The sequence below is a fragment of the Mugil cephalus genome, chromosome 10 (assembly GCF_022458985.1).
Source record: "Mugil cephalus isolate CIBA_MC_2020 chromosome 10, CIBA_Mcephalus_1.1, whole genome shotgun sequence".
Lineage (NCBI taxonomy): Eukaryota > Metazoa > Chordata > Actinopteri > Mugiliformes > Mugilidae > Mugil > Mugil cephalus.
Genome location: NC_061779.1, coordinates 9,814,650 through 9,837,292, shown reverse-complemented (window position 1 = coordinate 9,837,292; position 22,643 = coordinate 9,814,650). Strand labels below are relative to the sequence as shown.

The following is a 22,643-nucleotide window of genomic DNA, read 5'->3' as shown; positions in this document are numbered from 1 at the left end:
AGGCAGTTGATCTGTGAATAACATGCTCTGATTACGGCTGAGAAAGTGGTGCTCCTCTGACCTGGATACATTTGCTTCACATCGCGAAACTCACCACGTGCTTCACAGAGCAACTATGAGGTGTTTCTTTTCATCTCAATCTAGTGGTTTCATTTTGCACCCAGTCAGTGGAGTATATCTTGACGCATGCCACACGTAACAACATTAACATTGCGAAGAAGAAACAGTCACAGCCTGACGAGCTTTACCGCACCCACATTTCCTTTAATTAAAAACATTTTTTTGTCATTTTAATACAATATGTACATCTCTTGAGCCATACCAATTGATATAATAATACAGTACATTACAGCATATATACATAACAATGAGTACAATCCGAACCGTCTTCAGCCCGATGCTCGGCTGATTTGGTTTTCTGGTCATCTTCAAGTCTGTAACCTGAACGCTGAAGTCTTCAGATGAAAAGACTGATGCTCAGCACATCTGATGTGTTAGCACCACCTTCAGTAAGAGCACTGTGTTGTCCAGTGTTGCTTCCGTATTTAGTAAGAAAATGCCCTTGTGCATATGACAAATAAAAAATAAAATAAAAAAATCTGACAGAATGAATACGCGGATGAAGATTACAGAGAGGACTGTAAGTTTTTTTTTATTATTTCATATTGCTCTCAATCCAGTCTTTGAAGTTGGCTACACGTGTGTAGACTGTGTAGAGGTCAGGATCACACTCCCCTTGGTCATAGCCAAAGCTCACAAGTCCCAGGAGTCTCCACAGCCCTTTGCCCTCCCCTTGCTTCTGTGTAACGCTGGAAGATGGCTTCTGGTTGTTGTCGGCTTGGTTCTCGGAGAGGGCAGGGAGGACAAGGATTCCCCCAGTGTCAGAGGGGCATATGTTAGACGAGCCATAGTCAGGTTTTTGGCTCGCGCAGAGCATATTGTCTGTAACACTGACGGGGACACCGTTTCGGGCGTACTGATGCTCACACGGGACCACATCAGCGAGGCGAACCAGCCCGACCCTCGCCTTCTCGTCGGGCCCCAAACTTGAATCGGGAAGCGGGGACCAGCCCGTCACAAGCCCTTGACTGCTGCTCACGTCTTCTTCTTGGTTTTCCGACAAGCAGAGGGGCAAGACTTTCTCCCCGATCCTCGCTTTGTCCAGCAACTTGATCACGGCGATGTCAGAGTCGAGAATGTTGGGGTCGTAGTTTGGATGAACAACAATGGAGGCCGCCTTGAAGAGGAAAGAGACTTAGAAACTCATTCTGCAACATTGGCTAAAACATATCATTAGAAAGCAAGGCATCCACTCGCTTACCCTCAGGTGTTGAAGACCTTTACTTTCTCTGAGGTCATCGCGGTAACGCTTCCCCACCACCACTTTAACCGAGGCTGTATTCAGAGGGTACACTTTACCCAACTCGGTCACACAGTGAGCCGCAACCACAAGGCTCCTCTGGTTAACCAGAGCCCCGCTGCAGACCAGTTGCCAGTCGGAAGCCTGATTGTGGTTGCCAGCTCCTGCTCCGCCATCCTTCTTCAGGGACCCATGCTGGCTGTCTGCCTTGGTCACCTTGGTCTCTGTACCCTTGGCGGAGCGGCGGTAGATGGCTGCCAGCCAAGGCCAGTGAGCCTCTTCTGGCCTCTCTGGGTCAAAGGTGGGATGCTTCCCACACACTGCCAAAGAGGAGGTGACAGGATGAGAGGTGAGACCGTGATCAAGGGGAGGGCAGGGGGAAAAAAAAATCAGATTGCAGAGTATTTACAAACTGTATGCAAAGTAGTGGCATGTGGAGCAGCATATAAAACACTCAAAGGCCACACAAGCATGTGAAATGTGAGTCCCTGAAAGATGAATGGAGCAAAGACAAATTTTAAGTTTACATCCTCCATATATGGACTGGGAAGTTTCGAACATTCATAGCAAAATTTTTTGTATCTATTGTGTATTTCTAGTCCCTACAAAGTGTCTCGTTCTTGCATGTCTTGCTGCTCACATGTGGAGAAATAAAACCTGTTGTTAAATAGAAAAAAAATATACTTACCAAGCTGCTTTAGCTTCTTTGCCTCACAATACCACATTTAGCACTTTACAAAATCTGAATGTCTGTTTGTTGACAGTGTGTGCACCTGTTACTAAACGCTGAACAGGCTGATATCGAGGCAGGCTGCCCATAGAGGCCCGTCCTTTGCGGTGATGTTTACAGATATTACATCCCACAGAGAAGGAAGCCCCAATTGGTAATAAAGAACGGCTCTAACATCGATTTGAAATAAAATGGAGAAAAACAGTTGATTCAGTTTAGCATGCTCGTATTGAATCCACGCACCAGGTGCTCCTCGCGTTATTATGAGTGCGTGTCTCATGGGTGATAAAGATTTCTCAGTGTCAGCAATACCTTGTCAGGCAGTGATTGCATTTTTTAGGAAGTGCTGCTGCATATGAGACATTGTTGGATGTCATTAGATAGACTGAGTGACCACATAATAATGTTGTGCCTGCACGTGGATGCTGAATTCATTTTAGTTTGCAGTCCTACCAAAGTCGTTAAATTGGTACTCTAACTCACTGTTTTTTTTTTTTTCATGTCATGAGCTGCAAAGATACAGGTCTAATGTGTTGATAGAAATAAAAAAAAAGATACTGGGTATGAAAGTGGAGATTAACTCTTGTTTAACTCGTTTAACTCGTGTCTCTTGTTTTAGGTCTTCCAACCAAGCGTGTACAATTAACAGTTGTATTGTGCTTTTGGAACAGTGAAAAGGAACTAAGTGTGAAAGGCTGGCAATCGAGTGTTGTTTGGTTTATTGCCGCTAGAATATCTTACGTGTACACTAAAGACAAAGCCAGATCCATTTTTATAAAGTTTGGGAACCCTATTTGAATTATTTGGAGTCTGTGCAGTCATGCTCCATGGGTTCCCCAGAGTGTCCTGATACTAGATTATATGTTTTTTACATAAATTGTTTTGCATTCTTAATTGTTAATTAGCTGTAAAAACTAATAAATATATATATATTTTTTAAAAGCTTTGCCAGTGCCTTTGCTCTGTGTTGTGAGGTCCTGAGGTCGGTACGTACAGTAGTAGTCCTCTGCTGCCCTCACCTGGTGAACAAGAGACGTGGCGCCCGCTCCATTTCCCCGTCTTCAAGCAGGTACGACGAGAACTGCCGGAGTGGTGGTAGAACTGGGACGCACACTCATACTCTATATGCGTGTAAAGGTGGTGGAAACCAGGGGCCAGCTGGGAAAGCGTCGGGGGGGCTTTAGTGGGGCCGCTGGACTGGAGCTGTTGGCTCCACGTAGAGGAGTAGAGCTTGTGAACAGGTGTCTTTCTGAGGAGAAGAGAAGAAGCTGATGAATTTGAATAAGAGTATGACCTGAGAGTTATCACTTTTAATCATCGTTAGCTTTGAAAAAGCACAACAGGATAGACTTTACCTACAATAAGGACGTCTTATGCTGATAATAATGTTTTTCATATAAAAATAAGGCATTGTTAAACATACCTGGATGGTATCTGAGGTGGCAAAATTCTTTGCTTAACCAGCTCTGACACTTTGGGCTCACGACACGCTGAAAATAAAGACGTGAACGCAGATTTATAACAAATGCGACACAATAAAGTCCAGTTGCCTGTAGTTTTATTTTAACAAAGAGACATGAATGCGGTATTGAAAGAAATAATAATGGAGGGATTAGTCGAAATCTTAAGCTGTATATTAGAGAATATCTTAATATTGTATAGCTAATTAATGTGAAAAAAAGAAACATCAATAAATAAGAAAGAAAGAAAGAAAGAAAGAAAGAAAGAAAGAAAGAAAGAAAGAAAGAAAGAAAGAAAGATGTGGATAAGTCTACCACTTATCTCACACAGAGCTTCAGAGCATTCAGGCTAAAATCCATTAAGAAGTCATTAATATGCACTGGCTCTGGACTTGATGGATCATTTTACTCCCTGAATCCTTTATTCACTAATGCTTCGTCTTTGTGTGTATTCAGCATTTTAGAAACTGGCCATTACAGTTATATCAATGGTCTGGCACAAAGTGATAAATACACTACCATCTCTTTGTTTACTACTCATTGACACCTATATATATATATATATATATATATATATATATGAGATGATGATACCTCGGACACAGAGGGGTTGTTTTCCGCTCCAGGTGCCATCTGGCTGGCAGGTACGTCGGGCGTCCCCACTGAGAGCGTAAGAGTGGTTACACATAAACTCCACCGTTTCAGACTCCAGCCCTGGCACCGCCTGGTGGTAGCCGTGGTAGAGGCGAGGCAGAGGCGGGCAGCTTGTATCTGCGTGAGGGGAAACACACAGTGGGGGTGAGCGTGAAGGAAAAGTGGATATTTATTTTTTATGTTTTTTTAAGAAGTCTCTTACCAGCGACGCTTTGATTGACTTCCCTCTCCTTTTCCTTTTCTTTCTCCTCCCTCGTCCTCTCCGTCTCTTCCTTTGTTTTCTCAACAGGGTCCTCCTCTGCCTCGTCCTTCTCCTTCTTTGGTTCCACGCCTGCTCTGTACACAGTGTACTGCGTGACGTTGACCCGAGTGAGCACGGTTCTCCCTGGCGCTGGAGACCCGATGGTGTTGTTTTCTTCCTTTGTGGGCTTGTTATCGTGCGGGACCGTGTTGTTCTTTGTCATTTCCACCTCAAATATCTCCACTGTGTTTTCCCCCTCAGATATGACCGTCCTCAGCTTGGTGTCATTGGGGCCGACTTTATCCGGATCTTTTTTCCCGTTGACCTGCTCCTCTTTTCTTTCCTTCTCCTCTTGTCCTTTGTCTTTTATCACAGCTGTTTTGTCTGTCTTTCCTGTCTCCAGATGTGTGTCTGGGCTGCCCTCTTTTTTCTCGGGTGGCTTCGGCAACTCCGGCTCTTTCTTTTCAACTGTGTTCAAGCTGTTATCGGTGCTGTCGACTTTATCTTTTGTGCCCCCAGCCGGTTGTTCTGACTCAGTGTGTTTTTCCTCTGGCTTTGATTCATTCCCACCTTCAGCTGCAGTTTTCTCTGGAATTGTCCCATTGTCTTTATCTTCTCCATCAACAGCTGTTGTATTGTCCTGCCCAGAGTTTGTACCTTTCTCTCCGACACTTTCATTTTCTCCAGTTGTGTTCCCTTCCTCTTCCCCTTTTGTTTTATTGATATCTTTGTCAGTGTATATATCTACTTCCTTACTGACATCTTTGTCAGTGTATATATCTACTTCCTTACTGATATCTTTGTCAGTGTATATATCTATTTCTTTGATGATTTCAGTCTCTTTTACTTTGTCTTTTTCTGCTTCAGTAAGTGTGTTGTTCACTGTGGGAAAAAAAAGGACATAAAAAGGATTATCTTTTAGAAGCCGACTGGCTTTGCTCAAATTGCCTCATTATGCTGAATTGCTCTAGTTCCTCTGAACTGTTATCTGTAAATAAAATTAAATAAAAGCATCCATTTTGTCTCCATTCTTATTTTGTCTGACCTTTGGTGCAAACCGGAGGGCTCCCACTCCAGGTGTTGTTAGGGAGGCAGGTTCTCTGAGAGACCCCGGTGAGTTCATACGGTTGGTGGCACAGGTACTGTAGCGCAATCAGGACATCGTTGGGTCCGTAAACCAAGAAGTGGTCCCCGTGTGTTGGCTTAGGTGGCAGAGCACACACTCTTTCCACTGGCACTGAACACAGGAAAGAAAATCTGGCGTTTAGAAGCTGAAAATCCACCTTTTTCCATCATCCCTGAGTCAGAGAGCATTAAGAGACGGCGAAGCGCTGCACATCCTGTCTATATGACTTCCCCACGTCCTAAAAAACCATTCAGATTATTATCTTACCACAGTCTGGGGCAGGGGCACTCCAGGTACCATCGCGTAGGCAGATGGCAGTACGAAGCCCCCGCAGCTCAAACCCGGGGTCACAGCGGAAAGTGATGCGTGCGCCAGAATGGTGGAAAAGACCCTCTGTAGATCCGTGCGTGGGCACTGGAGGCCTGCGGCATCCCACCACTGAGCAGAAACACAGGTAGTTTATTTACGGACACATGCTGCATTCTTTTTTTTTTTCCTTTTACTCAAGTAATCATTGAAATTACGGTGGAAAGAGGATTAAGGCAGCATCCCTAGCATGCCGCAGAAACGAGTTCATTGCACCTCCGTGCTGTAAAAGACCACACAAACAGCCCTCCGGTGAGTCCATTGCCCTCTCGCTCAGACAGGTCGTCCACAAGCAAAAGCCGAGGGACTCAAAACGGTAGCAGCCTCAGAAGCTTGAGTTAACGAATCATTTCACCCGTCGTGGTAAAGACTTTCACACACGGCTTGTAAATGAGGAAGAAATAGACGCAGTAAAAGAGCTTTATTTTCCATTGTTTTTAAAGTGGATTTTATAAAGTGGGGCCGTAGAGATTGGTGGTGGTGTGTGTGTGTGTGTGGGACGCCGCAATTTTACATCCTGCTGCAAAATAAAACTACCCACGTGATAAATGGGGGAATGTGCGGTGCGTTTTGTGACCTGCAGTTTAGTTGGAAAACACATCTATTTCGAGCTCGGAGGCAAGTGTGCAGACAAATGTTTGCGGCGAGGCCCTGCACCACCCACGGAACACACACATGCACTCCAGTTGTCATCCGATTACAGCTGATCTCTACGGAGATTTTATATGCTGTTGACTTTAAGTGGGATAAGATCCATGTCTGTGGTTTTATAGCTCTGAACCAAGGAACCCTCCCTATAATCTCCCTGACGGCATTTCTAACCTTCAGCCCCAAAGGGTCTGAAGTGAGAACGTTGCCGGCCAACAGAAAGAGGACAAATAAACTGTACTTGACCTCTTCTGCGCAAGTATTTAAAAAATGAAGCACTTGAAGACGCTTTAGACATTGTTGCTTTTTTGCTAAGTGATCGATCGTTCTCGCCGGGCCACGCCAAGGGGCGTAATGAAACAAATCTGGCGTCATTAGATCGGAATGATAACATCGTTTGAATAACGTAATATAGTGAGTAAATCATCATTCCTTCCATTAATCCTGGAAAATATGTCCAACGCTGCGCTCCAAAACAAATTCACCTCAAGAAGAGATTAAAGTCTGCCAGACAGAGGGGAGAAAAACTGATTTCCTGAGATGAGTCTCTGTGATAATGTGTCACATTCTCTCATATGGTATGCGTTTTAGCTTACGGCAGACGACATGTTAATTACTGGCGACATAAAATGCTGCCTCGTTGCCAGGTCCGCGCTCAAGATTCTTTGTCTGACTTCGGGCGCAGAAACGCAGGCTACACGCTCCTCCTGCAAAATGTGAGAAATGATTCCAGTTGTTTTTCCTTTAATATTAACAGCTGAGGATTCCTTGTGGGAATGCATATGAATGTGCGCTGTGTGGAGCGGGATTACTGCCTTGTTTTATGGGTGTCTCCTCGTATGGAAAACCTGCCTGGCTCTTGTTATAGGAGTTGAATTGTTTCACTATTAGTTTTATAGACCTGAATTTAGCTGTGAAAAAAAAGGGGCCATAAGAAAAAAAGTAAGACTTCAGGAAGTCTGTTTTTTGCAGGATCTTAAAGGAGGAGGAGGAGGAGGAGGATGAGGAGGAGGAGGAGGAGGAGGAGGAGGTGTATTGGGTACAAAAACATATGTAGGGGTCTAGACAAATGTAAATAAAAGGATCTTTTGAGCGGTATGCCACATATTTACAGATTTAAGGTCCACTAACTTCCTTTACTGATGCTGCTTAATTCCATACAAGCATTGTTTTTCTAAGTGGTCATTTGGATTCTTTTACATTCCTTGAAAACCTCAGATAGGGCCGAGCACTGAGGGAAAAGGCAGCTGGCCTGTATTCAGTCCAGACTTCTTCAAGCTTCTCCCTTGTGACCGTGAATCACCGCTCGCCTCCGGGCAGCAGCAACACAAACAAGGCCTTACTTCACGATCGACGATGCTGGAGCTAGGTGTGGCTCATTTCACATGAAACGTAAGAAAATATTTGGAGGATTTCATAAGCGTCAGAACGATAAGACACATGTATTTTTGATGCCTCCTGAGATGGAACATTTGAGTCGTTCATGAGAGACTCGACCGGTTTATAATTCCATGTGAATGACATCTCAATCCAGCCGGACAACAACTCACCTTTCTGTTACAGGTAACTCAATTTTTACACTATCATTGTGTATATTCTTTTTCTATTTCTTGGAGATTTGTACTTTTTTTTTAAAGTATATATATATTTTTGTAAATATCTTTTACTTTGTTTTATGTGCAACTGAGCTACTGGGACCGAGCAATTTCCCTTTTGGATGAATTAAAGAATAAAATCAAAGACCAAGTCTAGTCTTTTTTTTTATGTCAACACTTTCATATTTTCTTAAAAACCTACAATATCAAACTTACTACCATCATAATGCTGTGGGTCAATGTTGCAGACTTACCATTTTCACACCTCTGGCCTGTGTAGCCAGCCAGACAGGCGCAGTGGTAAGTGTAAGAACTGTCCAGGATGCAAGTCCCGTCATGCAGGCAGGGGGAGGAGCTGCAAGCTGCAAACATAAAGGTGTTCGGCATTAGTGCAGACAAAATTACTTTAACTAACAGTAGTGTTACTAAGTAGCCTGTGTGCCAAAAGGAGCTGTTGTCCTCTGCATTAATAGATTTTTGTTTCGAGCTGAAATCACAAAAAGTCATTTTTGTTTTCATTTCTTAAAACGCCTGTGGGCATACCTGCACAATAGCCTCTCTTTACTTTTACTAGACCTGGCTCAGCGGCTGGTAAGGTATGTGTATATGTGTGCGCCCTTGAGTTTTAGACCTGAGTGAGAATGAGGACATTTATGGAAAGTGAGGACATTTTTGGTCCTCAATGCTCCGCTAAGGGGCTGATGGAGGCTTTTACTGAAACATGTCATGCACTATTAAAGGCTTTTTACTATGCACTGGACCCTGACTACCATGGAAACTTCTTTCTTGTTTGCATTTGTTGTGGACCACGACTCCAAAGACTGCCTTTATTCATTGAGTAAGACTTTATAAATGACTTTTTATTTACTGCGCATAAAACGAGGAAACACTGCAGTTCACTGGCTTGGAGGTAAGACCGGATTTTAGGTTTATGGGTACATCATAATCTTGGGCAATAGTTAAGATAAGGGTGAATAGAGGTAAACTGAAATGCTTATTTGTATCAGGAGAAGTTTGTTTTTCCTGTTTGACTGCATACCCGAGTTTTCCTGGAAAGTGGCGAAGAATCCATCAAAATTCTTGTAACCGTCCGAGACAAAGAGAATGTGCAAACTGTTGCCGGAGCTCTGCACCGGAGCAGGCCTGCTGTTCCCACAGAATCTGCCGATGACGCGAGAGTTGATACTGTCTCCGTCTCGGACCTCGACGTAGTCGTAGTGACAGGAATGGTGAAACTCCAGACTCAGCATCATAAACCTGAACGTTAAAAGAAAAAAGGTCTTTTTCACAAGAAGCTTTTCCACACCCAAAAGAAAAAGCTGTAAAAATGAACAATTCAATGCTGAACATGTTCACATAGTTTCATATTTTATGATGTTGCATTAAAGCCAAAAAAGGTTTTATTGTAGTTGTGTTTTCCTGCATTATGAGGACTCATAATGTTACCTGGCAGCATCACACCACCTGTCAGCGCTGCAATGACCCTTAAAATCTTTAGCCAGCAAACAAATAGCGTGTGTTTAGTTATGATGTATTTAGGCCACAACTAAGATAAGTATAGACAAATAAAACCGTCATATATCCTTGCGGCACATTACACAAGCTAAAATGTAATAGTGCGTAGTGAGATTAAGCCGTAACCCCTATGACACTTATTAGCAACAACAAAACAAAGACGCCGAAACAGATGTGTATCATTAGGCAAGACGAATGAACTGCTTTTTTTTACTTTATTTAGTAGGTGATATATCGTTAAGACTCATTATGGGCCCGTTAAACAGTTAAAGTGCACATATAGACGCCATTACGCTGGTGGAATTGGCAGTAAGTACTGCTAATAAACAGCACTACCAAACCCAGTCTAAATAAACATGTAGCTATTTCAGACCAACGGCTTTCAAACATCCATAAAACACATCTAAGATTTCTGAATAAACCCGCTGATTGCACAACGTTAGTTCCAAAACAAATAGTAGAGCTGGACCTGTGTAGGATTTCAAGGTATTACTTAATTTCCAAAACAGTCTAGAAGGAGTGGCTACGGGCCTGTTTAGATCATCATTATAAGCGACTGCATAACAAAGATGGATTTGATTCAATTGTGTGAAAAACATTCCCCATTTTCAGTTGTGTCAGATGTAATCTCCTAGACGTAACATCGGATCAGACATGAAGAACTTACGAACTTTACTGAAGACACTGGTGGTCTCTCAGACGTTTTAATTTTATCCTCTATCCGCAGGCCCTTCAGGCTGGGGAAGCTCGGACTAATGAGATACACAGTGATGCCCAATAACCTGCAGCAGCTCCCGAGAATTAATGCCAGTTGTAATTCAGTAACTATGCTGCCCGTGATGTGATTTACTGCAAGCCACCATAGTTGCACCATAAAGATGAGAGAGGTATTGGAAAAACCCTGCCAGTAATTCCCTAATCACCAATGTGTAGGTTTCCATTAGCCTGTCTCTGAGGACAGCAATAGGGTTACGTTAAAGGGCTTCTGTTAGATTTATGTCCCGAGCTTAGAACATAAAAGTCTGACGTTTGTCGTACCTGCACGGACCTCTAGCCTCGTAGAGTGATTTGGCTAACTATATGTAGCTGGGAAACATTCTCATTAATGTCATAATTCAGCGTTCAGCCTGAATCTAGCTGTATGAAGAGGTTGTTCCACCAAAACCTCACAAAAACACTTTCCAGTAAAATGCAGCATGAGTAATGGAGAAAATTACAGAAATAGAAAATGATCACAGGACTGAAGGGTAATAACTTCCCTGAAAGAAAAAATAAAAAAAGAGTGCTATGGTTTTCAAACCCTGCTGTAACTAGCTATCAGATCACAGCATAGATGTTGCAATAGTAACTCAACAGAGAGGAGATTCGACTCAAGTAGGCCAGTCATTAATAACTACTGCAGATGGACAACGAAGAACCCAACAGCCGAAGCTTCAGAGCCTCATGAAAATGTAACGGCCTGAACTTTATTGACACAGTGTGTTTTTTCTATATTCATAAGCTTCAAACAGGCACAACTAGGTCACTTAAAATGTGTTGCCGTCGAGTCTTTAAGTGGCAGTGGAGTCACTCTTGGAATGGGAATCTAGGTCTGCCTGCCAGTCTGGTCGGAGCTGAAATATCCCAACTACAGAAAGGACATTTTGCCTAATTGCAAGTAATCTTTTGCTTTGGTTTGTCATTAAATCCTAGAAATCTAATACCTTTTAGCCTACGCTATACTCGTGTTTACAACTCGGGGGTCTTCCAAGCAAATCAGTCCTATGTCTGTTTTTTAATTCTTAATTCTTAATTCTTTGCCACAGAAAGAGCTTATGATCTTACCTGAGTTCTATGGTAAATGGCCTGTCCACCTGTATGGTCCACTCACACCTTGCATTGTTGGGGTAGCTCTCCAGCACCAGGTGGCCTTGCCTCTTACGGATCACTCCCCCACACTCTGAAAGACACAGTTATCACGTTTTGGGAAGCATTTTGGAACCGAGTTACGACTGCAATCAGAGCTCATTATAACCCAGATTACTAGGATCTGTTTCCAATATTAGCGCAAAATAAAATTAAAAACAAGGACAATTATGCAATTAATTATTTTACATGTGCGGGTAATAAATCGTGTGGGGAGTGTAGGAAGAAAACAAGTAAACACACACAAGTGTGAAACACACACAAGAGCAAATGGTGCAACGCTGTTATATTTCAGGGACAGAAAGGAAAGGAAACAGGGGCACAGTTTACTGTACATGTCGCAAGTGCAAAAAAAACCCAAAACAAAACAAAACAAAAAAACTGTAGAGTACATTTGCTATTAAACAATAGTAAAACCCATGGTCCTCATTGGTGGACGTTTTAGTCTGCCATCTAGTGGTAGCAAAGGTTAACGATTGCAGTTTGACATGATGCGCAAATTTAACAAATTAGCAATTTTGGCTGATTAGCAAGTACTGGTTTGAGGACTTTGGCACTTCATGGTTTGCAATTCTGTCATTGCACGGCCATGTTCAGGTATTAAAATAAACAGTTTTATAGTTTGCCACTAATCGCTCACTTCTTTATAACTTATATAATGAAATAATCCCAGTGTCCACATAAGAGCACATCAACAACTACTACTTCCTGTTCGTAGATAATGCTTAGTTTTTAGGTCTTAGGTCAGACTAATCCCAAATACCTTGAAGATATTAAAAATGCATACCAAATAAAAAACTTGGGTCTCAGGAGGTTAAGGCTTACTGTTCGTTGTCATGCAATTCGGATGAAGTCAACATCTGTTTAATATTTCTGCATAGATTATCATGCTGGTATTATTGAAAAAAAGAAAAAAAAAAGAACAACAATGCTGTGGCTGGGTGAGATCCACACATACTGCAGAACAAAAACACCACAGGAGGCTTAATTATTTTCAGCATTCAGTTTCGGCGGTTACCATTCAAACCAGCAGTAATTGCAGTTAGGTTTCCCAAAGTTTCAAAGCCCTGTTATGCACAACAACAACAACATAAAGGAACATAAACGGCATACATTCAGGGGAGACTGAAGCCTTTCAGCAGCCTTTCCAGGATTCTGCTTTTAATTAAATGTATGCTTGTTGTTTCCCCCCGGTAGGAAATTTGCATTTAAAGGCTTGGGTCTGTGTCCAAATGGTACATATTAAATAGTTTTTATGGGAATCATGATTGTTGTCATTGAGCTTCTCGTGGAAAATCTCTAAGGCATGTGGCACGGTTCCAAGTTGGCACAGATGTCCCAGATGAAGATAAATCAGCGTGGAAGAAAAGAACATACATACATGGTATTTACTGGATGTGTGGAAAAGCAAATAATTTACAGCGGAGAGATTAGGTAGGTTCTGCTGCTCGGGAGAACAAATCTACTCACTCATGCAGTCTCCACCAGACCAGCCGGGCCGACACTCGGCGCAGAATTTGCCGTTGATGAAGAAGTCGTCCCTGGGGCCCCATGTACCATTGTTACAGCGCTTACAGTTCTCGAATATACTGCAACCTTGACGAAAAATCAGAAAATGAGGACAGCATACGAAGGATTTCATTAGTTACATCAAAATCTGCATCAAAAAGTTTCGAACAAATGTTTCCTTTGCATCAGTCCTGTTTTACTCATTAAGCTACAACAGAATGCAAGGACATATTGCTGCCTCGCGGAGTGGAAAGGTGGTTTCCTGGGAGGATGGATTTTCACTTAAAGGGGCTGCTATGTCCCCTGGGGGATAGGAAGACCAACATCTGACCTGTGTGAAGGTACGAATTTCAACAACAAATGTAAACATAGAGATTTATGATCATACACAGAAGTTGGAGAGCATTTTTCACTGTAAGAACACAATAAAACGTGATGTACAGGCAGGCATTCATTTAATCCTGAACAGCTGTTTTTTTTACCTCATAAAGCAACAAGTGAGCACATTCAAGCTGTGAAGAAAACATGAGATGCTATAGGGGAATGGCATGCAGCAGAATAGAATGACAAAAACAAGAGGTCGGATGCGTGGACCACAGTTTGTGCATTCAGAAATCCCAAGCTGATTGTGTTCTGATGCGCTGCACGTGGCCTCACGAACGATGATGCACTTATCTCAAAATATAAACACACGCACAGTTTTTACTTCTATTTCATTCACAAAGCAAAGTTCCAAGTGTGATCATTCACTCCTGTGCCCTGCCAATTGAAAAGCAATTCTGCCAGTACGTCAAGAGAGGCAGCCAATGCGAAGTTGGCCTGGAAACAAATAAGACCAGATACAAATACAGAAGTTATTTTCAGTCTTTCCGTCACACTGTTTATAATAGGCCAGCTGTGCAGCTGATAAATGGCCCTTGGCCTTGCACAAACAATGTGGTGGCTAATCAAGGCTGAATCAAGAGAGGCGTACATCAAAACATCATGATCAATGCTTATGTTGTTGATCTCATTATATCCACATTTACAGTGGTTGTACCTGGATGGATGATGCAGGGATCACACTCGTTGATGGCGTTGCGGCAGCAGGGTACTGCATAGCCCACCGGAGTCCCCTGGATGGGGCACCTGCAGCGGATCACGTCATACTCGCAGCAGCCTCTGCACATAACGTTCCATTCTGGACCGGGACAGTGATTGTACAAGTACCTGTAATCTAGAGAAGATGATGCATCAAGATCGACAGCCCTGCAACACAACTGGGATAATGTGTTTATGTCACCATCGTAGGTGGGCGAGAGTAAATACGAAGACGAGCCGAACATGGAGAAAATATGCATCGGTTGGACTGGTGGAAAAACGCTAGCAGTGGAAGGATTCTGGTGTGTTTATCCGAGCTGTTGCTCTGCACTCTGCAGTGCCTCTGCCTCTCTGGTTATTTCCACTGCCCTCCATATGGCCGCAAGCCCCATTTTAGGAAACTGCAAAGACTCTCTGCAGTTTACCTCCTCTGTGTGTTGTTACATCAGACAACATGCCATAACGGCACAGTCAGAATTAAATCATTAATCACAGAACACTGGTCGTCTTCTTTTGTAAGGTTTTTTACCCAATAAATAAGATGTTTAATTGGACTGGAAACCGATGATTCAAAGACCGTTGAGCCTTGAGTGGTCACGGTTATGTAACAGTGGATTTAAAAGCCGAAGCAGACAAGTGGAAATTCTTTTGTGGCAGATGTGGATGGAGAACTAACAGAAGCTGCACTTTAAACTTGGCAAAATCTCGGCGCAACATTTTGTGCCCCGTCCCATCGCCGCGATCACTCACATTACCATCAGCCAATGCACTCCCAATATTTGCAGCTGTACACTCTCTCTGTTTGTTAATATGGGTTTTGTGGAACGAGGAATCTAAAACGTTGACAAATTCACATGTGCTTTGACATGCAGAAATAACAGCTACGAGTGATTAATCTCTCGATGGTTGACGGCCAACTAGAGAGGAGAAGCACAGATGTCTTGGAATGCTGTGAGACGTCCCTTACTGCCTCTCCACACTAATGATATCATAAATTGCGAAACAGTCCAGGTGTAGTCTGGCTTTCTCTTCAGCTATTAAGAGGTAAGGTAGAACATACAAACACACGCTGGCACCAGGTCGGTCTCAAGGGAGTTTGTGCTTCATAGAACTTTTAAGGTAGCTTGACTGCTGATTCCTGTCTGTATCTGGGGTCAGTTCATGTCTTGCTGACATTGGCTCAGGATTTGAATATGTAACTTAAAAGCATGTTCAGACAGACGATAACAACATAGGCTCTCTCCAAGGCTAACACGTGATTTCAGGACAGAGACCACGTCCAATTCTGTGGGCGAATGTAAACTTGCAGCCGCTCAACTCTGTTTTGGAACAAAAGTAGACATTCTTGCATTGTCTTTTTCTGTTAAGCTCCCTGAGACAAAAAAAAAAAAAAGAAAAGAAGAGAAAGAGAAGCTCATACTTTCTCTTCAGGCTGTCATTTTTGTGGATTTTCTTTTGACCAAGTGCAAGAACCACAAACATCCGTGGCATGGTCCATGTTTAGAGAGTTGTGTGTTGAGACAGGAAGAAATGGTTGTGCACAATTCCAAGAGTAAAGCGTTATGACAGCAGTTAAAAAAAAACTCATCCGTGGCAAGTAAAAATTATTTTATTAGATTCTCAACAGAAACTCTGATGTTTCTTTAAACTCTTTTCAAAACAGAATGTGCAGTTAATGATTTTAAAAGAGTTCCTGATGGATTTATACATGGCAATAAAGGCAGAGTTTTTTAATTTAATTTTTTTTATTATTGGATGCTTTTTTCCTTTGCTGAACTAAACTAGCATCAGCCTTAACCACACATAACATAATGACTGTTGTTACCCAGCTCTTTGGGCATGATGTTACCAAACTAAACTTGAGTCTGAATCAGAGTTTAGTGAGAGACTGCCGTGCGTTATGCTAAATTAGCCGCTGTATTAGCCGGGAAGTAGCGTTGACTCAGGGGAATTGTTGGACATGAAAACCTATCTGATGTGCCAGAAATGTATTAATGTATTATTCACGTTAAGTTTAAGGAGGTATAAAAACTTCAGGTAATTGTGAAATTGCCAGGTGAAGTAGGTGCACAAAACGTTAAGCTAACCTATTGTTAATTGCTAGCACATCAGTAACAGTTGCCCTTCCAGGTAATAATCAGAGTTCCTATGGTTTGTATTGGTGATATAATACAGGTGTAGTCCTTCTAGACTTGTTACTACAACTACATTTCAAACAACAATATCTCATATTGTGTTTACAGTATGACCCAAATGACTTGAGGATGGAAATTGTCAAACGTGAGAATCTGGTTGCTGTCAACCGTTACTGGACAATTTCATTAGCTGGTATTCAAAACGCTGGCATTGCAACAGCTATTACTACAAGATAACGCTCGTCACATGGGGATTAAGAGATGCTGACACCACAGACCTGTTCTGATCAGCTTTTCTGCCTCTTTGCTGAGGAAGCAGAGAGACTGTGAAACTTGATTTATTGGACATAAATACAGTATACAGGAGTCAAAAGATTTTATGAGGTGCCCTGGTAATGTCATTACATGGATCACTGCCGTGTGCCTCGTCCTTCAACGTAGAAACAATATCCTACAGTTATCTCTGTGCTTAGGCTCGCACAAGGACAAAATACATCTTTATTTCCTTAAGCGTGACTGGAGGCTCTTCTCCTGCCTCACCTCACACAGTCCAGTGACATCAAAGTAAGTGCATGCATTTATGATAGGATTGGTTTCCACATTTCCATAAGCTGTTTTCTTTGAGGTAAACAAACCAGCAGGCAGCAGGATTTTCAGTGTTTATACACTGTAACTGGATTCAGTTTGCTGAACTGCCCTGTTGATAAGGCTGTTATGTTACTCTCTGAAGCATGACTCTGAGGTGTCTCCCCCAGAGCTGGACACATGCTGGAATGCATCTTTATTATCGCTGTGATTCGTCTTCTTTAGCAACCAAGGATTGCTTTTTACATAACCGTGCTTTGGCTCGCAGCGCAGAGACTTCGGTTTTAACCCATTTCAACAATGAGCTTACTGCCTTGTAAAAATACATCTGCTGGGCTTCCAGGTCAACACCTGCAAGTACCTATAGACTGAACAGTAACAATTTCATGCAGGTCGTTACGGCAGTTTAGGAAAGTCTGAGCAGGTGTGGATCTGCACATGTACAAGGTTTCACAAGGGCCTACAATCGAGTTTGTGTGTTTACCCCGTGTGTTCAAGCTGTCGGCTATCATCTATTCTAACACAATCTTGTATTTAAGTGTTTTATGCAAATACAGACACTGGATAAAACAACGATATTGCACGAACATGTTAAGACCCATGTAATTTAACCAAAGGCTGTGGTTTTGCTTCTGTGCCTCCAGGTAACATGTACTTAATCACAAACTGGAAGTGTTGATAGTTGTCAGAGTGGTACTATAATTGGGAAGAATTTTACCTAATAACAAAGTTTGCTCCTCTGTTGTGCCTTGCAGTTGTCTAGCAGTCATGTAAATTCAGCATGTGTGATGTTATCTGCATATTTCCCAGATGTAAACACTGTCTTCTGGAGAAGACGTTATGCTTTTTCTTCCAGTTAAATTTTGAAGCCAAGCGTGAATATATTCATGCTGGTTATTTGAATGCCCTCATCTTATGCAAGTGGATTTTCCATTCCAGATGTGGAGCTCCGTTATATGTTCTGAATGTGCATTTTCAAGAAGCCGCAGAAAGGAAAGGAGATAGAGACAAAACGACAGATGCATTGTTGCCTATCGTGTCACAGGGCGCTGCCAGAATCTTTACAGGCTAGGGTTATTAGCAAGCAGGTCACAGTTGCACACGGTTGGTATGGATCCACAGGCTGACATCGTTATCATCACGGGCAGAATTTCTCAAGGGTCTTCTGACTTTGTGTTTGACTTTAATGCCCGTTGAACTGCAGAAGAGCTTAAAAAAATTTAGACCTCTTCCAAGGACAAGACGTAGATGTTTAGTTTTCTTCTTCATTCTAAAAATGCATCCTGTACAGATAACAATATGTTGGATTAATATGCTGTTGGTGCTCAATTTGACCATGTAAGTTACTCAAGAGTCCAGACCTTCTCCAAAACTGCACAGCAACGTCCTCTGAAGTGAGCTAAGAATAAAAACCCAAGATCCGCATTTCTGTTTTCTGTGATTGCACAACGTCGACCTTCACCTCAGTTCACATTAATAATGAAGTAGAATTAAACTCCAATTATGTGTTTATGTGCAATGTTATGCTACTGGGTGCGGTACCATGACATTTAAGCCAATAATTGTCTAGATTGGCCCTATTCTTGCTTACTGCTCAGAAGTTCCAACTTATCAGCTTGAACTATGTATTGCTTCACTCGACCATTATGCAGAAATGATTTAAACTCTAAAGTAGGGTGAACAACTACATACAATGTAGAAAGGATTCCAGTGGGGGGATGAGTTCGACATGCCTGGGAAAAAAAACACTTTACAATGTCATGGCTCTGTCACCACTGTTATGTAATACATATTGAACTTTCTTCACTCTCAGACTTGTACAGTAAATAGGAAGTTGCTGTCAGCAGTTATCAGAAGCCACAGCACAGCCAGCCAAAACATTGTCCTACACAGAAACTGCAGTTTGCACCGAAAACACAAACAAGACGTTGAAGACTTTGGATGTCCCAGCAGGTCACTGTCTGTTTCAATCTTTGCGCTGAGATAAACAAATAGAAACCGCAAACATTCAGCTTTACCTAAATTACGAAAAAGATCATCTTGTTTCTAACCTTTGCAGCATCTAACGTTGCGTAATGCTCATCACGTCATCATAAGTTGTTTCTGTCCACGATTAAGTTTCCCCGACGCAAACAACAAACTTACAGAATTTGTACACAACTGAATAAATAGTTTCCTTCTGACAGAATTGAGCTTTTTTGGTGCTCGTGAATCATGGAAAGAATTGTTGTTTTTATAGCAGCTGTGACTGCGTGCGGCGTGCATGCACTGTATGTGCGAGCGCACAATTCTTTTTGCCTACTGCTCTCAACAGCTGTCTGGTATTTTGAGGTCAGGGTGATTTAGCCGTCATGGAACAGGGAAACTCCGGAGGGGGGTAACTGTGGTCATCAAGTGTCTGAACGTATCCCGATCCCAGTGGTCCTCCCTCCAATAGGAAACCACAAACCCAATGAAATACTCCATCACTCTGTTATCCATTGTGGTGAAATGGTATGCACACACAATGCTGCACACGTAGGTAAAACAGGAGCCTGAGGAGCGCACATTTGTTTTTGACATTTAGCTCCTAAGCTTGAACCTGAAATGTAACTCAGTTTTTCCTAAATCGGAGGCGTTTTTTTTATTTTATTTTTTTTCCTTGTCTTGTAACTAAAGCCTGCAACCTGTGCCAAGATTTTTCTCTCTGATCTGAAAAAGATCTGAAAAAGCCTTAACTTTCACCATCCAGAAGCTATAAAAAAATAAAAAAAGTTCCCTGTGGGCCTTAGCTATACATGCCGAGAGGCCAGTGTGTCAGTAGAGTCAGGTATGTGGGAGATCCAAAACAGGAAGCCTGCCACAAAAACACGCACAAATGGATGTGGAAGGCCATAAACACAGACGCACATGCATGTGCTAACAGTCCACACAGATAGGATTTGCATGCAAAGCACTTGCTCCGCTCAGTGCAAAGCACCTCTCATTACTTTAACGTATGTCATTATGAAACAAGCCGTGCTGAGCGTGACTCAGCTGGCAACGACACAAAATCTCCCAGAGACATCTCTCTCTTAATCACCACGGGCTGCCCTCCTCCCCTGCCACATTAACCAGCATTTCAAATCGAAAGGTATCATTTTACCGCATGGCACCTGGGAGAGGAGCAACCTGACAGAGATTTGGTGAGGAGCCTTGGATACGGTGTGTGATGTACACATTACCACGGCAGCCAGCGTGATAGGCTCAGATGTGACTCATGTCTTCCTGCTGCAGTTCAAGCGGTCACCCAGGGTAAACAGAGATGACGAACTCGCTCACTTTAATACTTAAAGGGAGGTTTGAGCACAAAAGGGGGATGTGTGCCAAGGTCCCCGGCTCGAGGGAATGTGTGGCAACATCCAGCTGTTGTTTAGCTCATTTTAATTTAGAAACAAACAAAAAAATAAAGAAAGAAATAAAAGGAAACAATAGTAGTTCTATTCCACAAAAGAAAAAGAAAACTGCACGGAGTGGAAAAGATTTATGGAGACAACTGAACGGATGGAGTCTGTAAACAAACCCACACAAGACAAGCCCCTCTCTGTATTTCATAACAAGAGTTGTAAAGACGAAGATTACACAAACTCGTGGTGGTGTTTCTCTTTGCTGGCTCTGTTTAAAAACAAAAAAAAAAAGGATTTTGCATCACTGCGTCTCTCTGCGAGTCTTGTTTTACAAGCCGAGCGCTGTCGCGCTCTTAGAAGGAGAGAAGGGATGGCTGGAGAGTGCTGATGCCAGCTCTTTGAGAACAAAGAACTGTGACGCTGTGCCAAACACAGAGATAGGAAGAGAGAGAAAAAGAAGAGCATTAAGTGTAAAGTGGTCGCAACTGTCTTACCGTAGGGCCACGCTGTCCCTCGGGGCAAGGAGATGAAGATAAAGAGGGAAATGAAGAGGAGCCAGCCCACCTTCCCAGAGATAAAGGTGCTTGTCCAGGGGATTGTGCGGGTGCCCCTGTGGGCTTGCCCCAGCTGCAGACCCCGTCCCGCAGACAGCATGCTGCAGTCTGGAACTCTGTTTACTTTCTGAACTCAGCTGACATCACCTTCCTTCTGTCCTTCAATCCTTCCCTCCCCCTTCGTCCATTTCTCTCTCTCTCTCTCTCCCTCGCTCTCTTTTTCTGTCTCACTTTCGTCCTGCCTCAGTTTCTCTCTCACTTCTCTTTGGCTTCATGGCTTCAGGTTACAGCCCAGCCTCGCAAGGAGTTCCACTTGCAGTGGTCTCCTAAAAACTCCCCTCGCTCCACTCAAGGGGACGACGTCACTGCTGGTGAATGAGGAGCAGCGCTTTATGCTTAACTCATTATGGTCTCACACCCGCGCGCAGGCATGTGCGCGCGCACGCACGCACGCTGATTGAAGGGAAGCACGTGACAGCCAGTTTATGTTCTGCCACAGTCGAGATCAATGGTGCGGTGGCAGAATTTGGGCCGGCTTCACTGCTGATGTGTTCATCTTCAAAAAATCTTGAGGTCAGTCTTCAGCTTTATTCAAGTTCACACCGAGCAAATGTGAAAACAGCAGCTGTGTGTAGACCACAATGGAATTCAGTCAGTAATTAAAGGAAGATTATAGGAACAGTTCCACTTTGTGGTTCGTTTGAAAATTCCAATATGCTCTCAATACATCGATCGGCCACAACATTAGAACCACCTAATGCCTCGTACTGTGCAGATCTCCCTCGTGCCCCCAAAACAGCTCTGACTCATCGGAGAAAGGACAGGGTCCTTTGGGACGTTGTTGCGAAGCCCTTTGGGTCCTTTAGGTTGAGGTGAGGGGCCTGTGGATCAGGTTTGCTCCAGTGCATGCCACAAATACTTGATCAGTTTGGGATTCGGATGGAATTTGGACGCCAGGTCAACACCTGGTGCTGTTTTTCGTGTTTTTTTGAGTTGTTCATTTGTGTGTGTGTGTGTGTGTGTGTGTGTGTGTGTGTGTGTGTGTGTGTGTGTGTGTGTCTGTGTCAGGCTGCATCCTGCTGGGGGTGTCTGCTGCAATCAAGGAGCATCATTGCTATGGGGTGTGGGTGCCTGGTCTGATCTACGTTGGTGGTACATGTCTAAGCAACGTTCACACGAATGCTAAGTTCAAAGGTTTCCCAGCTGAACATTGTGTCCTGTCAGTGGTTTTAATGTTGTGGCTGATTATATTGTCTACATTATAGCTCAGTCTTTTATTTAAAATCATATACAAAACATAAAAATGAGTTAAAAATGAAGTGAACTAGGTGTTCTTGGGTTAAGCTACTTTTCAGCCAGGCTTCATATTTCAGAACAGATTTAAATATTTTGTCCATCATGTGGTGAGGAGGTTCATTTCGATACGCCAAACCACACACCTGCTTCCAAATTCGAAGGAAACCACGGGAAGGCAGTCAAAACACAGTTGCACAATTGCTTTTAGGTTAGAGTGCCTGTTGTTCTGCATGATCTCCCGGGTGTGCTTCATTTGCGCAGCATGCAACGCTGGACTTAATTCATTTGTTGTTCTTTGCCCACTGGGGCTCCGCGCTGCATGCGAGCGCTAACGGGGAATACAGATCAAACGATTCCGAGCAGGAGAATCAAATATCCCTGGCGGTTTCCTCAAAACAGCGTGATTTTAGGCCGCGGAAAGGCGACTGCTGCAGTCTGTGTTGTGCGTTTCATAGGGAAACTGAAAAACAGGCTGAAATCAAGGGCGTTCGAGAAGAAAAAAAGAATGAAAACAGCAGG

At 43.0% G+C, this 22,643-nt stretch overlaps 1 protein-coding gene across 1 annotated transcript; it reads right to left on the bottom strand.

Moving 5' to 3' along the window:
• Positions 1-243: 243 nt before the first annotated feature.
• On the bottom strand, positions 244-21,109 carry pamr1b (peptidase domain containing associated with muscle regeneration 1b). The gene is made up of 14 exons (XM_047597138.1): positions 20,769-21,109; positions 14,149-14,325; positions 13,071-13,196; positions 11,520-11,634; positions 9,220-9,437; positions 8,435-8,542; positions 5,839-6,009; positions 5,491-5,682; positions 4,407-5,327; positions 4,145-4,321; positions 3,514-3,580; positions 3,110-3,339; positions 1,322-1,680; positions 244-1,237 (listed from the first exon to the last, which is right to left on the bottom strand). Exons 1-14 carry the CDS (start codon positions 20,926-20,928, stop codon positions 656-658), a joined length of 3,603 nt encoding a protein of 1,200 aa, XP_047453094.1. The 5' UTR covers positions 20,929-21,109; the 3' UTR covers positions 244-655.
• Between the last annotated feature and the right edge of the window lie 1,534 nt (positions 21,110-22,643).